Source organism: Mustela erminea, chromosome 5 (assembly GCF_009829155.1).
Source record: "Mustela erminea isolate mMusErm1 chromosome 5, mMusErm1.Pri, whole genome shotgun sequence".
NCBI classification, from domain to species: Eukaryota; Metazoa; Chordata; class Mammalia; order Carnivora; family Mustelidae; genus Mustela; species Mustela erminea.
Genome location: NC_045618.1, coordinates 146481719 through 146500227, shown reverse-complemented (window position 1 = coordinate 146500227; position 18509 = coordinate 146481719). Strand labels below are relative to the sequence as shown.

Sequence of the window (18509 nt, the reverse complement as noted above, 5' to 3'; positions counted from 1 at the left end):
GCGGGCCCGGGGCGGCGGTTGGGGGCGGGGGCGGCGGGGGCGGGCAGGGGTCCGGGGGGAGGGGGAGCCGGGGGGTGTGGGGGACGCGGCCGGGGGGGGGGGGGCGGCCGGGCGGCCGGGGCGGGGGGGGCCGGGCCGCGGGCGCATAAAGGCGGGCGGCGGCGGCGGCCCTTACCTCCGACCCTGTACATGTTGGCGGCCATGTCCGGGCCGGCGGCGGCGGAGGCCGGGCGCGCGGGGGCGCGGGGCGCGGGGCGCGGGGCCCGGAGGCGGGGGCGCGGGGCGCGGGGCGCGGGGGCGCGGGCGCGGGCGGGGGGCGGGCGGTTTAAAGGGGCCGCCGCCGCCGCCCGCCGCCGAGGCCGCCGAGGCCGCGCAGGGACCGAGGGCCGCGGCGCGGGCGGGAGAGGAAGAGGAGGAGCGGCCGCGGGCAGGGGAGGGGCCTCGGGCGCCGCCGCCCACCGCGCGGGGCCGTTACCCGGCCGGCCCTCCCCGCGCCTCCGCGCGCCCCTGCCGGGGGTGGGGTGGGGGGCCCCCTCCGCGCGCCCGGCCTCCCGCGCTCGGCCCTGCGCAGCTCCCCCGGGCGCGTCCTTCCCGGGGCCCCCGCCGGGCCCTCCCCGCGCGCCCGCGCGCCCCTGCCAGGGTGAGCCCTCCCCGCGCGCCCCTTCCTGGGTGGGTCCTCCCATGCCCCCCAAGCCCCCCTAGCAAGGGCTTCCCTGTGCCTGGGGCCTCCTGGCGTCCCCGGCGCCCTCTCCCCGGAAGGGTCCTCAGCCTCCCCCGCGCCCCCTCTCCCCAGGTGGGCCCTCCCCGGGGCGTCCACACCTGGGTCCTGCCAGCGTCCCTGCTGCCCCTTCCCGCAGGGGCTCTCATCACCCCCTCCATGCTGGCCCGGAGGCCTTCCCAGGGCCGCCCGCCCCCTCGGTCCCACTCTCCCTTCCCTGGGGACGGAGGTTCTCCACGTCCCCCACTGGCCTGAAGCTCAGCAGCCCAGCCTTGACCACAGGGCCCCGCCGCACACCTCTCTTCAGGGCCTGGGTCTGTCCACTCACCCAGCGGTCTTTGTCCCCCGCCCTCACTGCCCAGCCCCAACCCCCAGCCATGCTTGGACAGTGGTGGTGCCCCCAGCCACCTCCACGGAGTCTCCTTCCCCACCCCAGCTACTGCGGCCTGATGAAAAAGCCAGAGGCGGGGGTGCCACTTGCCCTGGAAAGCCGTCTGAGACCCATGAGGTCCGGGAGGAGGAAGGCGACATACTCCAGGCATAGGGAGGCTGGAGGGGCTGTAGCGTACCCGTCAGGGTCCCTAAGTATGTGCGTGTGCGTGTGCACACGTCCCTGCGCGTGCGCGTGGTGCATCTGTGTGCGCGGGCATGTGTGCATGTGCCTGTGTTCATGCGTGTGTGTGTGCACACGTCCCTGAGCGCGCGTGTGTCTGCGTGCACGTGCATGTGTGCGCGGGCATGTGTGCGTGTGCCTGTGTGCACGCGCGTGTGTGTGCACACATCCCTGAGCGCGCGTGTGTCTGCGCGCACGTGCATCTGTGTGCGCGGGCATGTGTGCGTGTGCCTGTGTGCACGCGCGTGTGTGTGCACACGTCCCTGAGCGCGCGTGTGTCTGCGCGCACGTGCATCTGTGTGCGCGGGCATGTGTGCGTGTGCCTGTGTTCATGCGTGTGTGTGTGCACACGTCCCTGAGCGCGCGTGTGTGTGCGTGCGCGTGCATCTGTGTGCGCGGGCATGTGTGCGTGTGCCTGTGTTCACGCGTGTGTGTGTGCACACGTCCCTGAGCGCGCGTGTGTCTGCGTGCACGTGCATGTGTGCGCGGGCATGTGTGCGTGTGCCTGTGTGCACGCGCGTGTGTACACGCATGTTGCTTCAGGTGCAAGGACTGTGGAAACTGTGGTGACCACGTGGAACGGGCAAGACCGGCGGCCCTGTCGGGAGGAGCACGAGGTAGAGGGTGGAATCCCAGGAGGAGAGAAGCAGGTCCCAGCGGGAGTTTGGAGCCAGGACGGACATCACCACTGGGGGCCAAGAGAAACGTCGTGTCTGGGCCCCCAGGTTGCTGGTCTGAGCACTACCGTGGGTCAATGCCCTTTACTCCCAGGGGGCAGACCTGTGGCTGAGGGACATCCCTGTGGGGCTTGGAGGGAAGCATTCAAAGGGTGGGGGCCCCCTACCCCTGGGGGAGGCTCCCAGGGACAGACCCGGAGGTCCCCAGAGCAGAGCCCAGAGCAGGTGCTGGGGTAAAAGCCAGGGGTTCCAACGAGGGCAGTGGCTGCAAGCGGAGCCTGCCCCGGGCTCCAGGAAAGGAAATGCTCTGCGGTGCGCGGCCACTCTCTGAGCAAGCCCAGCCCAGGGAGCCCTGGTGGATGGCTGTGGGGTGGGGGAAGGGTGTTCCTCCCTCCCCATACACTCCCTTCCTAATGCCCTGGTCTGAACCTTGAACCCCCTCACCTGGACAGTGACGCTGCACCACAGAACCTTCCAGTAGTTGACAAGCTGACCAGAAAGTTAGAACTACCAAAAATTCCCAGGCAGCCTTTGGGCGAGAGAGAGCCTGAAACTTCCTCCCTTGGAAGGGCCTGCTTCTGCCTCCATCCCAGAAACAGGACGGCTCTGTCCTGAGAGTGTGGCACTGGCCCAGCCCGGGGGGGCGGCTGACCGAGAGGTGGAGGCGGACCTCCTCCCTGGGAGCAGGACGGAGGACAAGCGCGGCACGGGGTGGGCGGCCCGGCCGAGGGGGTCCAGGGTCTCAGGGAAGACATCCCGGCCCTAAAGGCTTCCCCACGAAGGACAGGGATATGGCCCTCCCGAAGCCGAGTGACATTTACTGAGGCCTGGGACCCCACAGCACACAGCTGCTCCAGCTGGGGCCTGCTTCCTGCCCTTTCCAGACTAACAGGGAGAAGGGACATTGCCAGCAGCGTCCTGCCCTGCTCCCAGCAGGCGGCAGATCTCAGGTGAGCTGCAAGAGACTGTGAACCCGCCCACTTACAGCCAGCTTCTGGCGTCAACGGGAACGAAGGCCTGGCGGCCACCTCCACACATCCAGCAACAGAGAAACTGGAGGAGGGAGGGGGGAGGGGGCGAGGGCCCACTGGAAACCCCGGAGGGAAGCCACCAGAAGCCACAGGAGTGCAGGAGGCCGCGGGAACCTGGGCCGCATATGCCGCCATCGGAAGCCCCAGGACTGGGTGACCAAAGGGCAGGATGGCAGCGAGCGTTAACGTGTGAAGCCACACGGCTGCTGGGATCAGCCAGGAGCAGCGAGGGGCAGAATGTGGGATTACGGGTGCAGGACGGGCTGGAGGTACTTGGGGAACGAGACAAAGCAGCTCAAGCAGTAACTTACTCAATCCTGACTTGTGACACACGTGGCGGGCCAGGTGGGGGGACAGGTGTCTGCCGCCAGGGGACGCGCAGGCTAGCGGGTGAGGGCTAGAGCTGTGAATGATGCACGCCACAAAGGACGCAGGGAAGGTGACAGAGGAGTCACGGTGAGGGGCACAGCTGTGGAGAAGGGTCAGGACGCTGGTGGAGGAGGAGGCCCCTCGGAGGGACAGGCGTGCACTGGGGGGCTTCGGGGCCCCCCTGGGCAGCAGCACGGTGAGGGCCGAGACGAGCAGAGGCAGCACTGCAGAGTGCACTCAGGGTTCTGCAGGAAAGGCCAGGTGACGAGGGGCCCGCACGCTCCGAAATCCCGACAGAGTGGCGTCCGCACGGAGGCCCATCTCCCCTGAGTCACTGGACTTCAAGGGTCCCTGGGACTGGCTTTCGGAAAGCTGGTCACATGCAGGACAGAGTGGCGGCTGTGCCTGCGGTCCTGCAGCCACGGGGCACGGAGACCAGGCTCCGAGGGAAGGCCAGCCACCCCCGCTGAGAAAGCAGGGTCCCCACCCCTCCTGCGGGGAGACCTGTGAGCACCAGGAGGAGCCCCCGAAACGCAGCTCTTCCGGCCGCCAAGGGCTGACCTCACGTGCTGCCAGTAAGGGTGTAACCAAAGCGAAGACTGAGCGGCCACATGGGCTGGCGAGCTCGCTGGGCCTGTGGGGTCCGGGGTGGGGGGGTGAGGGGGCGTGGGTGCAGGCCTGAGGCCCGCGCCAGCCCGAGCGGGAATGACGGTCGCAGCGGGCGGGGGCGGGGAGCCCAGCACCAGCTCCTCTGCGCCGTGTGCTGTGTGAGGGGAGCGCGCTGCCAAAGCCACGTGATGCTGTCTCTTGATTTTTGCAATTTCTAAAAATAATCTTAGGAGAAGCTTTTAAATTTGGGGGGAAGATGCATTCATTAATTCAGCAATCCTGTTTTCCCTTAAAATTAAAATTTCTCAGGTTTGCAGGGAGGGGCTCTGCGCTTACTCTATTTCCACACACTCTCTCCTCGCTGCCTGGGTCTCTGGAGGTTCCTGGATAGCCTTCGCCGTGCGTCCGCAGCCTGATCTTGGTGCGATTGTGGGTGAGATTTTTTAAACTTTACCGTTGAATAGTGAGCGGGTTCTCGCAGAGCCCACGAGGTCCTTCTTTCCAGCAGGGGCGGTGCTGGCCCTCGGGAGGACACAAACCACCCCCCCAGCGCACACCTGCTTTCCTCCTCGGGGTGTCCGCGGCCACCTGTGCTGCCTGCTCCGAGCTGACCTCCCTCGTGAGCACAGACGATGATGGGCGCAAGGGCCTCACGCGCCAGCGGGGCAAGCCTGCCGGTGGGACGCTGTTCACCTTGCCGCCAGAGCACTCCAACGCCCTCGGCTGGGATGTCCCCAAAGGGCTGCCCTCCTCAGGGGTATCCCCACCTGGCCCCCCAACATGGGGATGTCTCTGTGGTCTGGCGGGGGGCGGGGTGTTGTTCCTCCTGGAGCACGAGGACACCCACCGGCTGGCAGGGCTCGGGCAGTGAAGAAGGGACACTGGGGCAGGGGCAGCGCCTGGCGGAACCGTCGGTAAAACAACTCTGTTTTCTTTAAGGTTTGATTTATTTATTTGACAGAGAGACACAGCGAGAGAGGGAGCACAAGCAGGGGGAGCGGGAGCGGGAGACGCAGGCAGGACCTGGGATCATGCCCTGAACCAAAGGCAGACGCCCGACGACGGGCCCCCAGGTGCCCCGAAGCATCTCACGCTTGGTTTCAGCTCAGGTCACAAACTCGGGGTTGTGGGGGCGCCCTGTGCTCAGCGGGGACGCGGCTTGGGATTCGCCCCCTCCCTCCGCCCCTCCCCCAACTCGCACTCAAAATAAATGCAATCTTAAAAAATAAAAACAAAGGAGGGACGTAGGTGGGGGTGGCCCAGGAGACGTCCCCGCCAGCTGCTGCTGGCCTGAGACTGACTCCACTCATCCTGCTGACCCCGCTCTGCTGCTGGGGGACCCTCTTCTGTCCCAGGGGCTCCGCGTAGGTGCTGTTCCCGGTTGGGGCCGACCGTCCTGGTTGGTGGAGGCAGCCCCATGTTCTGTGGGATGGGACGCAGCACCCCCAGTTCTAGCCAGTCGGTGCTGGGCCCCCTGGAAGGCATGGCACCTCCAAAAAGATGTCCACATCTTCACCCCAAAGCTGAGAATGTGCCCGTGGGGCCCGGGACGGCCCAGCCATGACGGTGGAGCAGCAGCCCGCAGCACCGGGGGCCGACAGAAGAGGCAGAGGCCCCAGAGAAGACGGGGCATGGGGCCCACAGGGGCCACGCAGCCGCCCTTGAAGGCGGAGGAAACGGCCTCACGCCACGGCTGGCAGGCAGCTTCCAGAAGCTGGAAAGGGCCAGGAACGGGTTCTCCGGAAGGACGGGCAGCCGTGCGCACAGCCTGATCCTGGGCTGGTGAGGCCCATTTGGGACCTCTGGGGAGCCCCAGCCAGGGAACTGCTGGGGCAGCAGTAGAAAGCAGAGCTCTGGGTGGCAGCAAGTCCATCCCCCGGTGGTAGGTGACCCCTGTGCTGGGCACCACAGTCTAGCAGGCGGGGCCACTGGGAGGGTCCTGAGGCCTTGGTAACCATGGTAACCACGCAGGGGGCAGCTGAGGACGCTGCCTGGCCGGGGTCTGGCCCCCCACAAGGCCCCTCTGCCCTGCTGCAGGGGTGGGAGTGCCGGGCCCCGGGCAGCAGGCTCCCGGCCCAGCAGAGGTGCTGAGACCACGTGGAAGACAGAGGGGCCGTCGCGGCGTCCCGGACTCCCCACCAGCTGACTGCAGCCTCGTGACCGGCCCCAAGCCAGACCAGAACCGGTAGGTCAGCCCGATGCCCTCCGGGTCCCCGCTCTGTGACAAAGAACTCCAAAGCCCTTGTCACCTCTACCCGACTGTTGGCACTTCAGCTCCCGTTTTGCACTGGGAGCACTGCTGGGTGGGGGCGGGGGGGGGTCCTTCCTGCCCAGCATGGAGCCTGGCCCGGGACGCCCACCCCTAGTTCATCATCAGACATCCCTAAAGAGGGGAGAAGGGGGTCACCTTGTCCCCCAGGCCTCAACCTCAGCCTGCCCCTCAGGACACAGGACACGGGTTCCGGGACCCAGGGAGGCCGGTTTGTGCAGACCTATTCCTGCCCGCGCCCCAGGCCTGGGGTTCCTCACCTCATCTAGCCTGAAGTCCCCGCCACCCAGCTGTCCGCACACAGAAGCCCACACAGAAGCCCGTCAGCCCCGGAGAGTCGGTGGCCAAGTCCCGGGGACGGCCCCACCCCTGCTGTCCTTCCACGGCCCGGAGGCCTGGGGGCTTCCCTCACCCTCCAGCTCCAGCTCCGCCGGCGCACTCCCCCACGTCACTCCGCCCGTCACTCCCCAAGAGCAGACGCTGGGATGGGCCCAGGGCCCGCTCTTCACGGCTTCCCGTGCCCTCTGCCCGCCAACCACTGTGCGGAGGTGGGAGGCACCCCTCCTTCAGGAAGCCTCTGTGCTCAGCGGCCCCTGGCTTCTGCTCCCCCAGGGCTACGCGGGCCCCTTTGGACCTCCCGCAGACAGGCCCAGCGCGAGACCCGGTGTCCCCCGGCTGGGTGAGCATCCGTGCCCAGCAGCTGGTGGCCCCCAACTCCCCACCCTCCTGGAGGACCAGCAGGGAGCTGCTCATCAACTGGGCTCTGTAGGAGCCCCTGAGCCATCACGGCCAGGCCGAGGCCTCTCTAGGCAGCAGACGGCTCTTCTGCAAGCACCCCCCACCACCACCCTGTCCCCCAGGCCCCTTCAGGGGGCCTCCTGGAGGCTGGGCTGGGGCAAGGCACCCCTCCCTGAGGTGGCCTCCAAGGCCTCAGGGCTGCGTGTTCTAAGGAAGGGACACTCACGGGATCCTCCTGGGCCTGGGTTCTCTCACCCCTGGGCTCATGAGCTCCCGCGGGAGGTGAAGAGGCGGCCGCCGCCCCCTACCCCAGGGCCCCCAGGAAAAGCGCTGGAACAGATACTGGGCTGAGTCGTCTCTTAGGAGGGCTGTGACCTCGAGACCTGCGCCTCCGAGGTCGCCGTGTGCCAGAAAGGCGAGCTCCGGGCTAGGAAGGCGTGGAAGGCCTCGGCGGACTCAGAGGACCTCCGTGGGTGGGGCAGGAGCACGTCCTTGTCCACGTCCTCGGACACCAGCTGCGCCACGAGCCGCACGATGTCCTGGGGGCAACCGCGGGGTCAGGGGGCGGGTCCAGGCAGAGGCTGTGTGTCGCCGGTGCCCCCCGCCCCCCCCACCACACACCCTGTAGTGGGGGTCAGGCCCGCCGGTGCCCGGCTCCTCCCCGCCGTCCTGCGTGGCCAGCTGCCGGCGCTCGTGGATGCTGACGCTCCAGCGGCGGCTCGCGGGCCTGCTCTCAGGGGGCTCGCACACCTGCGCGGACAGGGGCGCAGTCGGCACCAGCCACTGTGCTCCCGGCTCCCGCGCCCGCCGACCCTCTGCTCCGCACGGAGAGCAGCCCGCCCGTGCGTCCCCAGGATCCGGCTCGGCCTGCAGCGGCTCCCGGCCCCAGCACCCGGCCCCAGCGCCGGCCACTTTTCTGCGTGAGGGTCGACCCCGGGCAGGGAGGTCCTCACAGCGGCGGCCGCGGCCCTTCCCGCTGGGGCCAGGAGGTGGCAGGCAGTAGGGGTCTTCCGGGCTGGCCTGCGAGAGCCTCAGGAGGGATGGGGTGGAAGGGGCTCCTCCTCGAGCCCCCCTAAGTCAAGAAAAAGCCGCAGGAACTGTGAGGACCGGCGGAGAGGTGGTCAGGGGCCAGTGTGGAGGCTCAGCACAAGGCAGGAGGCTGGCACGGTGTCCGTGACCAGGAAAGACCATAAGCCGCAGCCCCGCAGCACCGTCTCGACCCCCCCCCCCCCCGGCAGAGCTTCCCAGGTGGGCTGTATGCGACAGACCCTCCCAGACTCTGGCCAGGCCTGGGGACGCCCCCTGCTCCCTCCCTGGGCTTGGGGCCGGTGGGACAGCCGGTCACTGCTGCAGCGCCGCAGGGAGCTCAGGACAGAGGGTTGAGACAAGTGCACAGTGAAGTCCCCACTCCTCAAAGAATTAAAACGAGAATCCCCCGGTGGCCCCGGTGGGTGTGTCACCGCAGGAACCGGCAGCAGCCCTCACAGAGACACCGCACGCCCAGGTCACAGCAGCACGGCCCACAACAGACCAAAGGCTGTGGGAAAACCCAGACTGCCCTTGCTGGGTGCCTGTGTTCCCTGGAGGGGCAGGTGCCCACCGTGGAATGATTCCGTCTTAACAAGGAAGAAACGTGGCCGAGCCCTGAGGACACTACGCCGAGTGACACGGGCAGGTCACCGGAGGAGAAACCCTGTGTGATTCCACTCTGGGCGTCCCCAGAGGAGTCAGACCCACAGCGACGGGAAGCAGATGGGGCGACGGGGCTGGGGAGCTGCCCCCCGCCCCCCGCAAGCAGACGGGGGGAGCATCAGAGCCGCGGAGCGCAAGTCCTGAGATGGGGTTCTGACAACGTGAACACACTCAGTGCCGCTAAGCCATACACTTAAAATTAAGAAGCAACCCCCCCAAAGTGGACATTCGGGCCCAGAGACCCCCACGGAAGGGGACGTGAGGACACACAGAGACCTGGGCCAGCCACAAGCCGAGGGGAAGGCCGGAGGAGGAGGCAGCGCTGCTGGCACTTGGGTCTGGCCCTCGCAGCCTGCAGACCTTAGACAACACGTTTCTGTGGTTTAAGCGTCACCCCCACCATCAACAACCGCAAAAACAAAAAAACGTGAAGCCCCCAGCCCCTCTTCCCACTCGGCACCAAGATCCATGGGGCCTGGCTCTTCCCCCCTCCTTCCAGGAGAGGAAGGTTCCTTCCTGGAGAAAAGAGGCGGCCTGACAGACCCCGAGGGTGCGGCGTCCAGGCCAGAACCCCCAGAAGCCTCCCCACTCACAGCCCAAGCGCCTGACCACTAGTGAGGCTGCCCCACGCGTGGAGCCTCAGGCCAGTCCCCTGTCCCGCTCTTCTGCACTGACCAGGAGCAGGTGTGGCCTCTGCCAGGGATGAGAGACTCGGGGGACAGGAAAGAGCCCCCGTCCCGTAGCTGTTGTTCTCCTAGACGCGGATGTCCCCACGCGGACGGCAAGCCGGAGCTCTTTAAACACGTGACTGTGTCCACATGGGAAGCTCCCCACAGGCGCGGCCGGTGGTGTGGGCGCCCTCCCTCTGTCCGGCGGTAGCCCCGCGGCGTTGCCCGCCAAACTGTACCCCGCTCCCCGCAGAGCAGAGTGACCGGGAGCAGAGCCCCTGCCCCAAGCCCGCCTCTCAGGTCACCGCCATCCACCACGGCTGCGGCACCCCCGGAGGACCTGAGACGGCGCGGCAAGCGGGGGACACAGATCCTGCTGACCTCAGGCCCCTGACGGAGGGCGAGCGGGAGCGCACGGAAGTCGTCCCAGAGCCGGTCATTACAGCAAACGCTGACCGCGAAGGCAAGGACTGGCCGAATGCCAGAAACACAGACAGGGTGAGCAGGCACCGGAGGAAACCTGCAGACGTCGACCGCGTAGGCCAGCATCCAGGCAGGCAGCTTTCGGGACAGTCGAGAAAACACACGCGCACACGCGCTTCCTACAGACAAGGGGGTGCGGCGGACCACGGGAGGTTGCAGACGGGGGCGTGTGGGAGCTGCAGACTGACGCGGGGCACGTGCCGAGGACCTGAGGCCTCACGCAGAAACAGCAAGGGTTAGGGGCGATAGAGTAACCCATGTCCTGGAAGAGTGGGTTTTCCACGGAGAGTTTGTACCCAAGAAAGCACCACGCGAGTGCGGAGGCAGCATGAGGACGTCTGAGCCGCTCCACAGTCCGGAGCTCAGACATCTCCGGGGCCCCCCCTCCAAGGCCCTCCGCCAAAATGGGAGCAAACCAGCAAGGACGGAGACGGCGGCCGGAACGGGGTCCCGCAGAGCGGAGGCCGGCGGGGCACTCCGGATGCCAGGCCTTGGGGGGCAGCCTCCCCTGGGAGCAGAGCTGGCCTCTGGGCTCCCCAAGTGTGGCCTGGGGGGCCCCGGAGCAGCCACAGGCAGTTGTCCACAGGGCTGGGGCTCGGAGGTGGACTGAGCTGTGGGTTCAGTGTGGGGCTTTGTCAAGGGACGCAGCAGCTCTGGGTGCGGCTGGGGTCCCCGAGGAGAGGGTGCATGGTGAGGACAGGCCCCGAATCCCAGAATCCCAGTTCGTGGTGGGAATGGCCACGAGAGCTGGAAGCTGTGGGCACCAGGCTCTGCCCCTTGCGACCCTGAAGAGCTAGGGCAGGGCTGTCGTCCCAAGTTACACAAGCACATGTGTTAAAAAAAATAGCCCAAATTTTGGGGGCGCCTGGGGGGCTCAGTGGGTTAAAGCCTCTGCCTTCAGCTCGGGTCATGATCTCAGGGTCCTGGGATCGAGCCCCACGTCGGGTTCTCTGCTCAGCGGGGAGCCTGCTTCCTCCTCTCTGCCTGCCTCTGCCTACCTGTGATCTCTGTCAAATAAATTAATCTTAAAAAAAAAAATAGCCCAAATTTGTACAAACAGAGTCTGAAGTGGTGGGGCAGTGGAGCAGCGGGATCGGACAGACACATGCACGCACCGCCGGCCGCAGGAAACCGTGCGGGCCCCAGAGGGAAGGAACATCGCACACGTCCGACGCACTTTAGGCCGCCAGTGAACAGAGATGCCAGCAGGACTCGTCCGGGTCACACTGGGCGGCCACAAGACAACGCAATTAACAATTAACAGCAGAACCATACTGGGGCGGACCTTCCAGAGCAGCCCTGATCCGCCCCGAGTGAGGGGAAGTGAGGCCGCAAGCCGCCTCCCGCAGACACAAGCCAGGGTGCAGGGCTGCCGCCGTCCCGTGAAGACAGGACCCCAGATGCTGGGAAGGCGGGAAGCAGCCCCAGGGTGGGGAAAGCGGGCGATTCCAGCTACGAGGAAGAGCACAGCACAGTAACTTCGCCAAACGTGAGAGGCCGACGAGGAAAGATTAATGAGGTTAAATGAGGAAAAAAAAAACCAGACAGACGCGGCCACAGGACCGGAGGCCTCCGGGCTCAGCGCGCCACAGCCGCCCCTCCTGCCGAGCAGCGCCGCTTCCATCGCTCACACGCCTTCCACTCCACGCGGAAATCCGCCTCCCAGGGCCCGAAAGCGTCTCTCCGGAGAATCCGGTTGGTCCACGTTCGAACGTTGTGCACAGAACGAGCAGTTTCTTCCAGACCGTCTGGTCAGATTCCTGTGTCTTTGCACTAACCTTTCAAGACTTGGTCCGACTTGTAGGATTTCCCAGCGTGGACTTACTGTGGGGCCCCCAGTAGGAACCTCCCCACCCGCCCCCTGAGCTTCCGACGCCGCCGTTGCGTTGTCCCGGCCCGATTGTGGTGTGGTTTTCACGGGACACTGCGGTGTTTGATCTGCGGAATGGGCAGCAGCCAGCCACTGCCCCGGTCCTGGGGAAGTCTGTCCCCCGCTGTCCCGTAGGCCCCAGACTCACACAGGCGCTCGTTTCCCAGCTGTTTGCCCCGGACTGCGGTTGTCTCTCCCAACGCCATACGGTTCTAAGATTTTACTTATTTGAGAGAGTTAGAGCGAGACAGAGAGCACAAGCAGGGAGCGAGGCAGAGGGAGAGGGGAGGCAGGTTCCCCCCCGAGCAGGGAGCCCGACGCGGGCCGAGATCCCAGGACCGCAGGACCGTGACCTGAGCTGAGGGCAGAGGCTCGATGACAGAGCCCCCAGGCGCTGGTGCCGCAGTGTCAGTCGCTGGAGCTTAGCACCGACAAGCAAGACCTGCTCTCGTCTTTCTAAATCGTTGCACAGTTTCTTTTCCAAGTAAGTTTTCAAAACGAAAATCCTCATTCATTCAGATAACATCTTCACGGTGCAGCGACACGTGTGCGTCTCCGGGTGCTACATAAGGAAGCCACACTCCACGCACGCTGTGCTCGGGCTTCCCGCAGCACGGCCAGGCCTCCCGGGTCACCCTGCTGCCCGTGCGGGGGCCCCACCCACTCGCACTCCACACCCAAAGGCAGAGTTTGGCCCCAAAGCGGGAGCGGACAGGAGGCTGCTTGTGGGAGGTCTCGGTCCCACGGGCGCGGAACGTCCCCGCGCTTCACCCTCCGAGCCTCTGCGGGTCCTGATTTCCCCTCTTCTTAGCAGATGGTATTTTGCTGGGCAGGAAGTCGCAGGACGACGGTCACGCCCCGTACGCAGCTCTGTCGCCCCTCGTCTCCGACTGCTGCCGAGAGCTTAGCTTCGCGTCTGGCCCCGCGTCTCGCTGTGACGGCCCTGGGCTGGGAACAGACTCCTGTCACTGGTACTCTTGGGGCCTGCTGCGCCTGTGGCTGTGGCCGCACTGCCCGTGCCCGCCGGCCTCCGGTGGCAGCTGGTGAGGGGCAAGGCTGCCTGCCCGCGCCGGCACCGGCGTGCCAGCCGCGCGAGCCACTGCGGAAGCGGGCTCTCCAGCCGAGGCCAGCTCTCCGGCGACCGCCGCTCCCGCGTCAGCCCCGTCAGCACCCACATCCCCGACCCATGGACACTGGCACGGACGCACTTGCTGTTCTGAGCCGCGGAGTCTGGGGGACCTTTGCCCGGTGCAGCAGGTAGTTGACACCTGGACGGCGACATGGGCACATTCAGGGTAAGATGGCAACACTCGTGAAAAGTTCTGTTTTTTTGAAAAACTGGTACTGCCCCGAAGAAGGTACTCGGGGGAAATCGGGCAGGTTTGACGCGTGGAATCTTCCCGGGAAACGAGGCGGCACGGACGTCCGCCGGCTGCTGTCGGCGCTGCCGGGCCCCAGGGCTCGTCCCAGGAGCGGATTCGCTCTTGGGGACTTCGCGGTCTCCGTTGTGAAAGGGAACGAACCCTTTTCTCCCACTGCACTTTCTGCTCCGTTATCTCGGTGTATTGAGAAAGTACGTTTTATTTTACGTTTCATTTATTTATTTGAGAGGAAGCGAGTGAGCCAGAGGGCACAAGCGTGGGGAGGGGGGGGGCAGGTCCCCGCCGAGCAGGGCGCCCGACCACGGGGGCTCGACCCCAGGACCCTGGGATCACCACCGGAGCCGAAGGCAGACGCGCAACCGACGGAGCCACCCAGGGGCCCCCAGGAACGCCCGAGCTTCCGGGGGAGGTCGCCTCCGGCCGTGCTCTTCACGGTGGTGGTCTCAGCGGCTCCCGCGGGTTCCAGCCGGGCGACGGGTTCGCGGCAGACACCGGCCATTTCACGTCTCCCTTTCAGGCACCCACAGTTCGCTCCACCGCCCGACTGGGGCGCAGGCTCGGCGTCCGACGGGCCCATCGTCGTGGCGACCCTGGGCGCCTGTGAGGGTCGGACCGAGGCTCCCCAGAGCAACCGTGTCACGTCCCAGACGCGTCCTCGCGTCCCGCCTGACTCGGAATCAGTCGGCTTTCCCCGTGGTAGTTATGCCTCAATTAAAAGAATAATCAATAGGTTTTTAAGCTTGTTTTAAGGAAAGATGCTGGAATTTACTACCGTTATTTTCCGGATCTGTTGAGAGGATCTGTCTCCCGTGCTGTGAGGACAGGCGACGTTACCCGTGCGTCGCCCGAGTCCTCCGTCGTTCGGCACACGACGTCCCGGACTCAGCCGGCACCGGGGCTCAACCCGCACACCCTCCTGGCGGGCGGGAAGAGACGGAGTCCCCGCTCCCGGGGAGCAGAGGCGCGGGGGCTGCGGGGTCGGGTCGGCGCTGCCTGGTTTGACCCACAGGCAGGACTTCTCGGTCTGTGCGCGGTTCCAGGCGCTCCCGCCCCCGCGGCACCGGTGGAGTCGGGCGAAGCCGCTCCGGGAGAGCCGGAAGCGGCTCTGGACAGTCCTCACCGCACAGGCGGGGGGACTCACTTCCTAACCGCCTGGAACTGCCCACCCTAAGTCCTTCACTGAGCCACTTTCTGGGGCCACCTGAGAGCTCCCTTTGTTGTCATCCGTGTCCCCGGTTTTGTGTGTGTTTTAAAGATTTTATTTAGTCACGTGATACAGATCACAAGTAGGCAGAGAGGCAGGCGAGGGGCGGCGGGGAGAAGCAGATCCCGCGGAGCAGAGAGCCCGACGCGGGGCTCCATCCCGGGATCCCGGGATCCCGGCCTGAGCCGAAGGCAGAGGCTTAACGACGGAGCCCCCAGGCGCCCGTGTCTTCCCCTTCTTTTCTCCTCCCTTTCTGTTCTCTCGTGGCTAAGTCACACCTGACTTCTACCACTCGAAGGTGGACGGCTCAGGGTCACCGAAGCACAGTCCCTATGTCCTGCAGCCGTCACCACCCCGTCTCCAGAACGTTCTCACCTTCCCAAACTGAAACTGTCCTCCCGACGCGCTACGTCCCCAGCTCCTGGCGGCCCCACTGTCCTTCCTGAGTCTGCCCACTCTAGGGACCTCATGGAAGGGGCCGTGCAGCGTCTGTCCGTCTGCGACTGGGTGGTGATTCGCACAATGTCCTGAAGGCTCATCGGAGTCACGGCGTTTGTCTGAACGAACTTCCTGCGTTAAGGCTCAGTCACGTCCCACCCGACGTACACCTCACACTCGGCTGCGACGGACCCGGGCTGCTTCCCCAACCTGCTGTGCCCAACGCTGCCGTGAACACGGAGGCCCACCTGTGGGCCCCACGCGTTTCAATTCTGCCGGATGCGTGCCTGCGAGCGGAGCGGGCTGCGGCGGGCGCACGTGGTCACTCCACGTTCATCTCTGTGGGCTCCACTGGCTCCCACACGCCCACCAGCGCTGCACAGGGTCCGCGTTCTCCACATCCTGGCCAGTTCTTTCTTCTTCTTCTTTTTTTTAGTTAACGACTGATTGATTGATTGGAGAGAGGAGGGGAGGGGGACGCAGGCTCCCCGCCGAGCAGGGAGCCTGACCTGGGGCTCGAGCCCAGGACCCTGAGACCACGACCTGCGCCGAAGGCAGAGGCTTCACCTACCGAGTCCCCCAGACGTGCCACTCCCTGTTTTCGAGAGAGGGGTGGTGGCGGGGTGAGTGGTGTCCCGTGGTTTTGGTTGGCATCGTCTTGGACTAGGGGCGCTGAGCGCCGCTCGACATCCTCGCTGACCCCTGCTGGAACGGGAGAAAGGTCTGCTCAAGCTCTCAGCCCGTTTCCGACTCAGGCGGTCTCGTCCGGGGCCCCCTCTGTGCGTTCTGGACCCTGCTCCCTCCCCAGGTGTGCCCCGTGCAACTCCGCAGGATGACTCTTCCCTCTGCCCATCATGTCGGAAGATCTAAGGTTTCAACTCGATGGACCCTAACTTATTTATTTTACATTCGCTGCTGGAGCTGTTGGGTATCGTGTCCATCCAACGTAATGAAGGCTCCCTGTTTCGTAGTTCATGTCTTTGATCATCTTGAGTTGGTTTTCTAGGTGTCATCAGGCCAGTCCAACTTCCGGGTCCGGGTGCGAGTCCCGAGCTCCCAGCACGGCGGGCGGGCGAGACGGCCCCCCACCATGGAGCATCTTGGTGCACTGATCTCTAACTCTGCCCCTGGTGCATGTTTTGCCTCCCTGAAAGGTTTTTTTGTTTTTTAAGATTTTACTTATTCATTTGAGAGAGATCACAAGCAGCAGAGAGACCGGCAGAGAGAGGGGGAAGCAGGCTCCCGGCCGAGCAGAGAGCCCGATGCGGGGCTCGATCCCAGGACCCCACATCATGACCTGAGCCGAAGGCAGCGGCTTAACCCACTGAGCCCCCAGGTGCCCCTCTCTGAAAGCTCTGTTGGCTTTCCACACGTGGCTAAACGTGACCGTCTGCCCTCTCCTGCTCCCGGACTTGGAGGCTAGAAAGGTCACCCCTGCACCCGGGGTTCTCCCTGGTGTTCAGGGAGAGGCACAGCTGTGACTGTCTTCCCCGTATGTGCACGGTTGCCCCACGGGACTTACTAGCAGTCCGTCTCCCCCACCTATGTGAGAGGCCATCCTGATCCTGTGCTAAGTTCTGTGGGCATTTGGGGCAATTTCCAGACTTTCTTCTCCGTCCTGATGTTCACACGTCACGCGTCAGGACTCCGGCTCCGTGGTGAGAATTCACGTCTGCTACGACTGGACCTATTTTTGGTTTCTTCTATTTTACCGGCTTGGCATACCGAGAAAGACAAGACCGACGTTCATCGTTTTTTAAAGTGTATCTTTCTTCGGTGGTCTCTGCACCCAACAGGGGCTGGAACTCACCACCCCGGCATCAAGAGTTGAGCTCTTCTCCCCAGGCGCCCCAAACATTTCGGCACCTCCGTGCCGGGGGTCTTCTGCTCCGGGAACTGGGCGTCTCTTCCTGTTGTCGGGCCTCCTGCTAACACTTTGGGGGCGTTTTAAAGTTCCTTTCAGGTTCCTTTGCCTACTTCCTGCCAAGTTGACTCCCGTTTTCTGATTGGCTTTTTCCCTTTTTCTTCCAGAGTCTGTTTATAACCGTGCGGGCCACTGCGCTGCCCGCAGCTGCGCGGACGCTGTTCCCGGCTGCCGGTTCCGCTCCACTCTGCCGCACGGAACAGGCCGTGGCGTCCCCGTGGTGCTGCTGTCCCCTGCGGTCCCATCCCTCCGGTCTGGCACAGGCCACCGTGAGGAGGGGGCGCACCTGCAACCCCGTCGTGCTCTGCTGGCCGGCCGTGCTCTGTTTCTGGCTTTACCCTCCGGCGGGACACAGCTTCCCGGCGTCCTCCGGCGTCGGCTGCATGGAGCGCGGCACGCAGGCTGGACAGCGACGCCGGCAGACCGGGGCTCAGGGGCCAGGGCAGCCACTGCTTCTGCCGCCCCCACGCACAGGGAGCCCCACACAGCTCTGGGCTCTGGCTTCTCTGCTCCTGAAGCACCCCGGGCGGAGCCGCGGTCCCTCTCACGGCTCCGGGGCACCGGCAGCTGCTCGGCCATCCCGCCTAAGGCAGGGCGGAGGGTGCCTCGAGCAGGCGCAGGCCCTGGGAACGCCCGGGTCACCACTGCCGGGTCCCGCGGGGCCCCTCGCCCGCCTGTGCCGCCGCCCTCCCGCCCAGGGGGCAGGCGCTGCGGAGACTGCGGGGCCGCGGGGCCGCGGGAAGAGCGCGCATCCCGGGGGCCCTGCCCGAGGCCGCTCGCCCGGGCCAGCCCACCTGCAGGGCCAGTCCCCGGGGCGCAGCTTACCCAGTCCTGAGTCCGCACCTGCGGCCCTCCGCTCGGGGCGCTGGGCCGGCCCCAGGCCCTGCTCGGGCTCCGGACGGGCGAGGCCCGCCGGGGCGCCTTCCCCGCGGGGCCGTGAGACCGGGGCTCCCGACGCTCCATCGCCGCAGGCCGCCGGGCTCCGGGCAAGGTCACCGCCGCTCCCCGGACGCCCCGGACACGGGGGCCGCGTCAGGCTCCGGCCCTCCAGCCGGGCAGGCCGCAGGCCAGGGGGCGCCGCGGGCCGCCCTTTCTCTCCGCAGGGTCGCCCCGCGCTGCCCCCCGCGCCGGCCCCGCAGCCGGCTCCGGCCCGGCCGCCGCGGACCGCACAGAGGAGCGCGACCAGCCGCAGGACGAGCGGCGCCGGCGCTCTCCCTCCTCCTGCCCCGCTCCTGTGACCTCACCGCGACGCGGGCGCGCCGCACCCCGGGGCTCTGCGGGCGCGGCGAGGGCGGAGCGGGGTGCGGGGCAGGGGCGCAGCGCGGGGCGAAGGGGCCGACGGCCGGAGGTGCGGGGCCGCGCGGGCGCTCGCGGCAGGGGGCGGGGCGGGGCGGGGCGGGGGCGGGGCGGGGGCGGGGGCGGGTCCTCCCCGGCGCGGGCGGGCGAGGAACAGGGGCGCGGCCCACCGCCTCCCCGCGGCTCTGAGGGGGCGGAGCCGAGCGCGGCGGAAGTTCCGCTGGGGCTGTCCCCGCCCCGCCGCTTCCGCTTCCGGCCTGCGCTGCGCCTGCGCTGTGGCGCGAGGGGCGAGGGGCGAGGGGCGAGGGGCGAGGGGCGAGGGGCGAGGGGCGAGGGGCGAGGGGCGAGGGGCGAGGGGCGAGGGGCGAGGGGCGAGGGGCGAGGGGCGAGGGGCGAGGGGCGAGGGGCGAGGGGCGAGGGGCGAGGGGCGAGGGGCGAGGGGCGAGGGGCGAGGGGCGAGGGGCGAGGGGCGAGGGGCGAGGGGCGAGGGGCGAGGGGCGAGGGGCGAGGGGCGAGGGGCGAGGGGCG

The 18509-nt window shown here is 66.6% G+C and overlaps 3 protein-coding genes across 11 annotated transcripts in view; 1 reads left to right on the top strand and 2 right to left on the bottom strand.

Annotated features, from left to right (window-relative positions):
• MTA1 (metastasis associated 1) overlaps window positions 1-390 on the bottom strand; it is a 30425-nt gene extending 30035 nt beyond the window's left edge. For 4 of the 6 annotated variants that reach the window (XM_032341580.1, XM_032341582.1, XM_032341583.1 and 1 more), the window contains exon 1: window positions 176-289. In XM_032341580.1, the coding sequence (XP_032197471.1) occupies window positions 176-203 (28 nt within the window). In that variant the 5' untranslated portion in view covers window positions 204-289. Of the gene's footprint in view, window positions 1-175 lie in introns of all 6 variants that reach the window. The other 2 variants (XM_032341581.1, XM_032341579.1) reach the window with 2 other exon arrangements.
• A 1425-nt stretch (window positions 391-1815) lies between these two features.
• On the top strand, window positions 1816-5006 carry LOC116589876. Of its 2 annotated transcripts, none has more exons than XR_004285425.1 (2): window positions 1816-2958; window positions 4526-5006. XR_004285425.1 is itself a non-coding variant. In XM_032341631.1 (2 exons), exons 1-2 carry the CDS (start codon window positions 1823-1825, stop codon window positions 4886-4888), a joined length of 618 nt encoding a protein of 205 aa, XP_032197522.1. In that variant the 5' UTR covers window positions 1816-1822; the 3' UTR covers window positions 4889-5006. The 2 variants fall into 2 exon arrangements, 1 of the variants encoding a protein (XP_032197522.1); XM_032341631.1 differs by having other exon boundaries at window positions 1816-2077.
• Window positions 5007-5058: 52 nt separating this feature from the next.
• TEX22 (testis expressed 22) lies at window positions 5059-18004 on the bottom strand. 3 transcript variants are annotated; one of them, XM_032341632.1, is made up of 4 exons: window positions 17511-18002; window positions 7646-7774; window positions 7400-7563; window positions 5059-5507 (listed from the first exon to the last, which is right to left on the bottom strand). In XM_032341632.1, exons 1-4 carry the CDS (start codon window positions 17646-17648, stop codon window positions 5324-5326), a joined length of 615 nt encoding a protein of 204 aa, XP_032197523.1. In that variant the 5' UTR covers window positions 17649-18002; the 3' UTR covers window positions 5059-5323. The 3 variants fall into 3 exon arrangements, with proteins under 3 accessions (XP_032197523.1, XP_032197524.1, XP_032197525.1); XM_032341634.1 differs by having other exon boundaries at window positions 5422-5507; window positions 7408-7563; window positions 17511-18004; XM_032341633.1 differs by lacking the exon at window positions 7400-7563 and having other exon boundaries at window positions 7669-7774; window positions 17511-18003.
• Window positions 18005-18509: the final 505 nt, after the last annotated feature.

Bases quoted from the DNA above. Each gene is read 5' to 3' on its own strand.
- LOC116589876 (XM_032341631.1), top strand. From the start codon at position 1,823: ATGTGTGCGTGTGCCTGTGTGCACGCGCGTGTGTACACGCATGTTGCT. The intron at 2,078-4,525 runs GTGGGTCAATGC...TCTTTCCAGCAG, and splicing joins TTGCTGGTCTGAGCACTACC to GGGCGGTGCTGGCCCTCGGG.
- TEX22 (XM_032341632.1), bottom strand. From the start codon at position 17,648: ATGGAGCGTCGGGAGCCCCGGTCTCACGGCCCCGCGGGGAAGGCGCCC. The intron at 7,775-17,510 runs GTAAGCTGCGCC...CTGTCCGCGCAG, and splicing joins AGGTGCGGACTCAGGACTGG to GTGTGCGAGCCCCCTGAGAG. The intron at 5,508-7,399 runs GTCACAGCCCTC...ATCTTTTTGGAG, and splicing joins TCGGAGGCGCAGGTCTCGAG to GTGCCATGCCTTCCAGGGGG.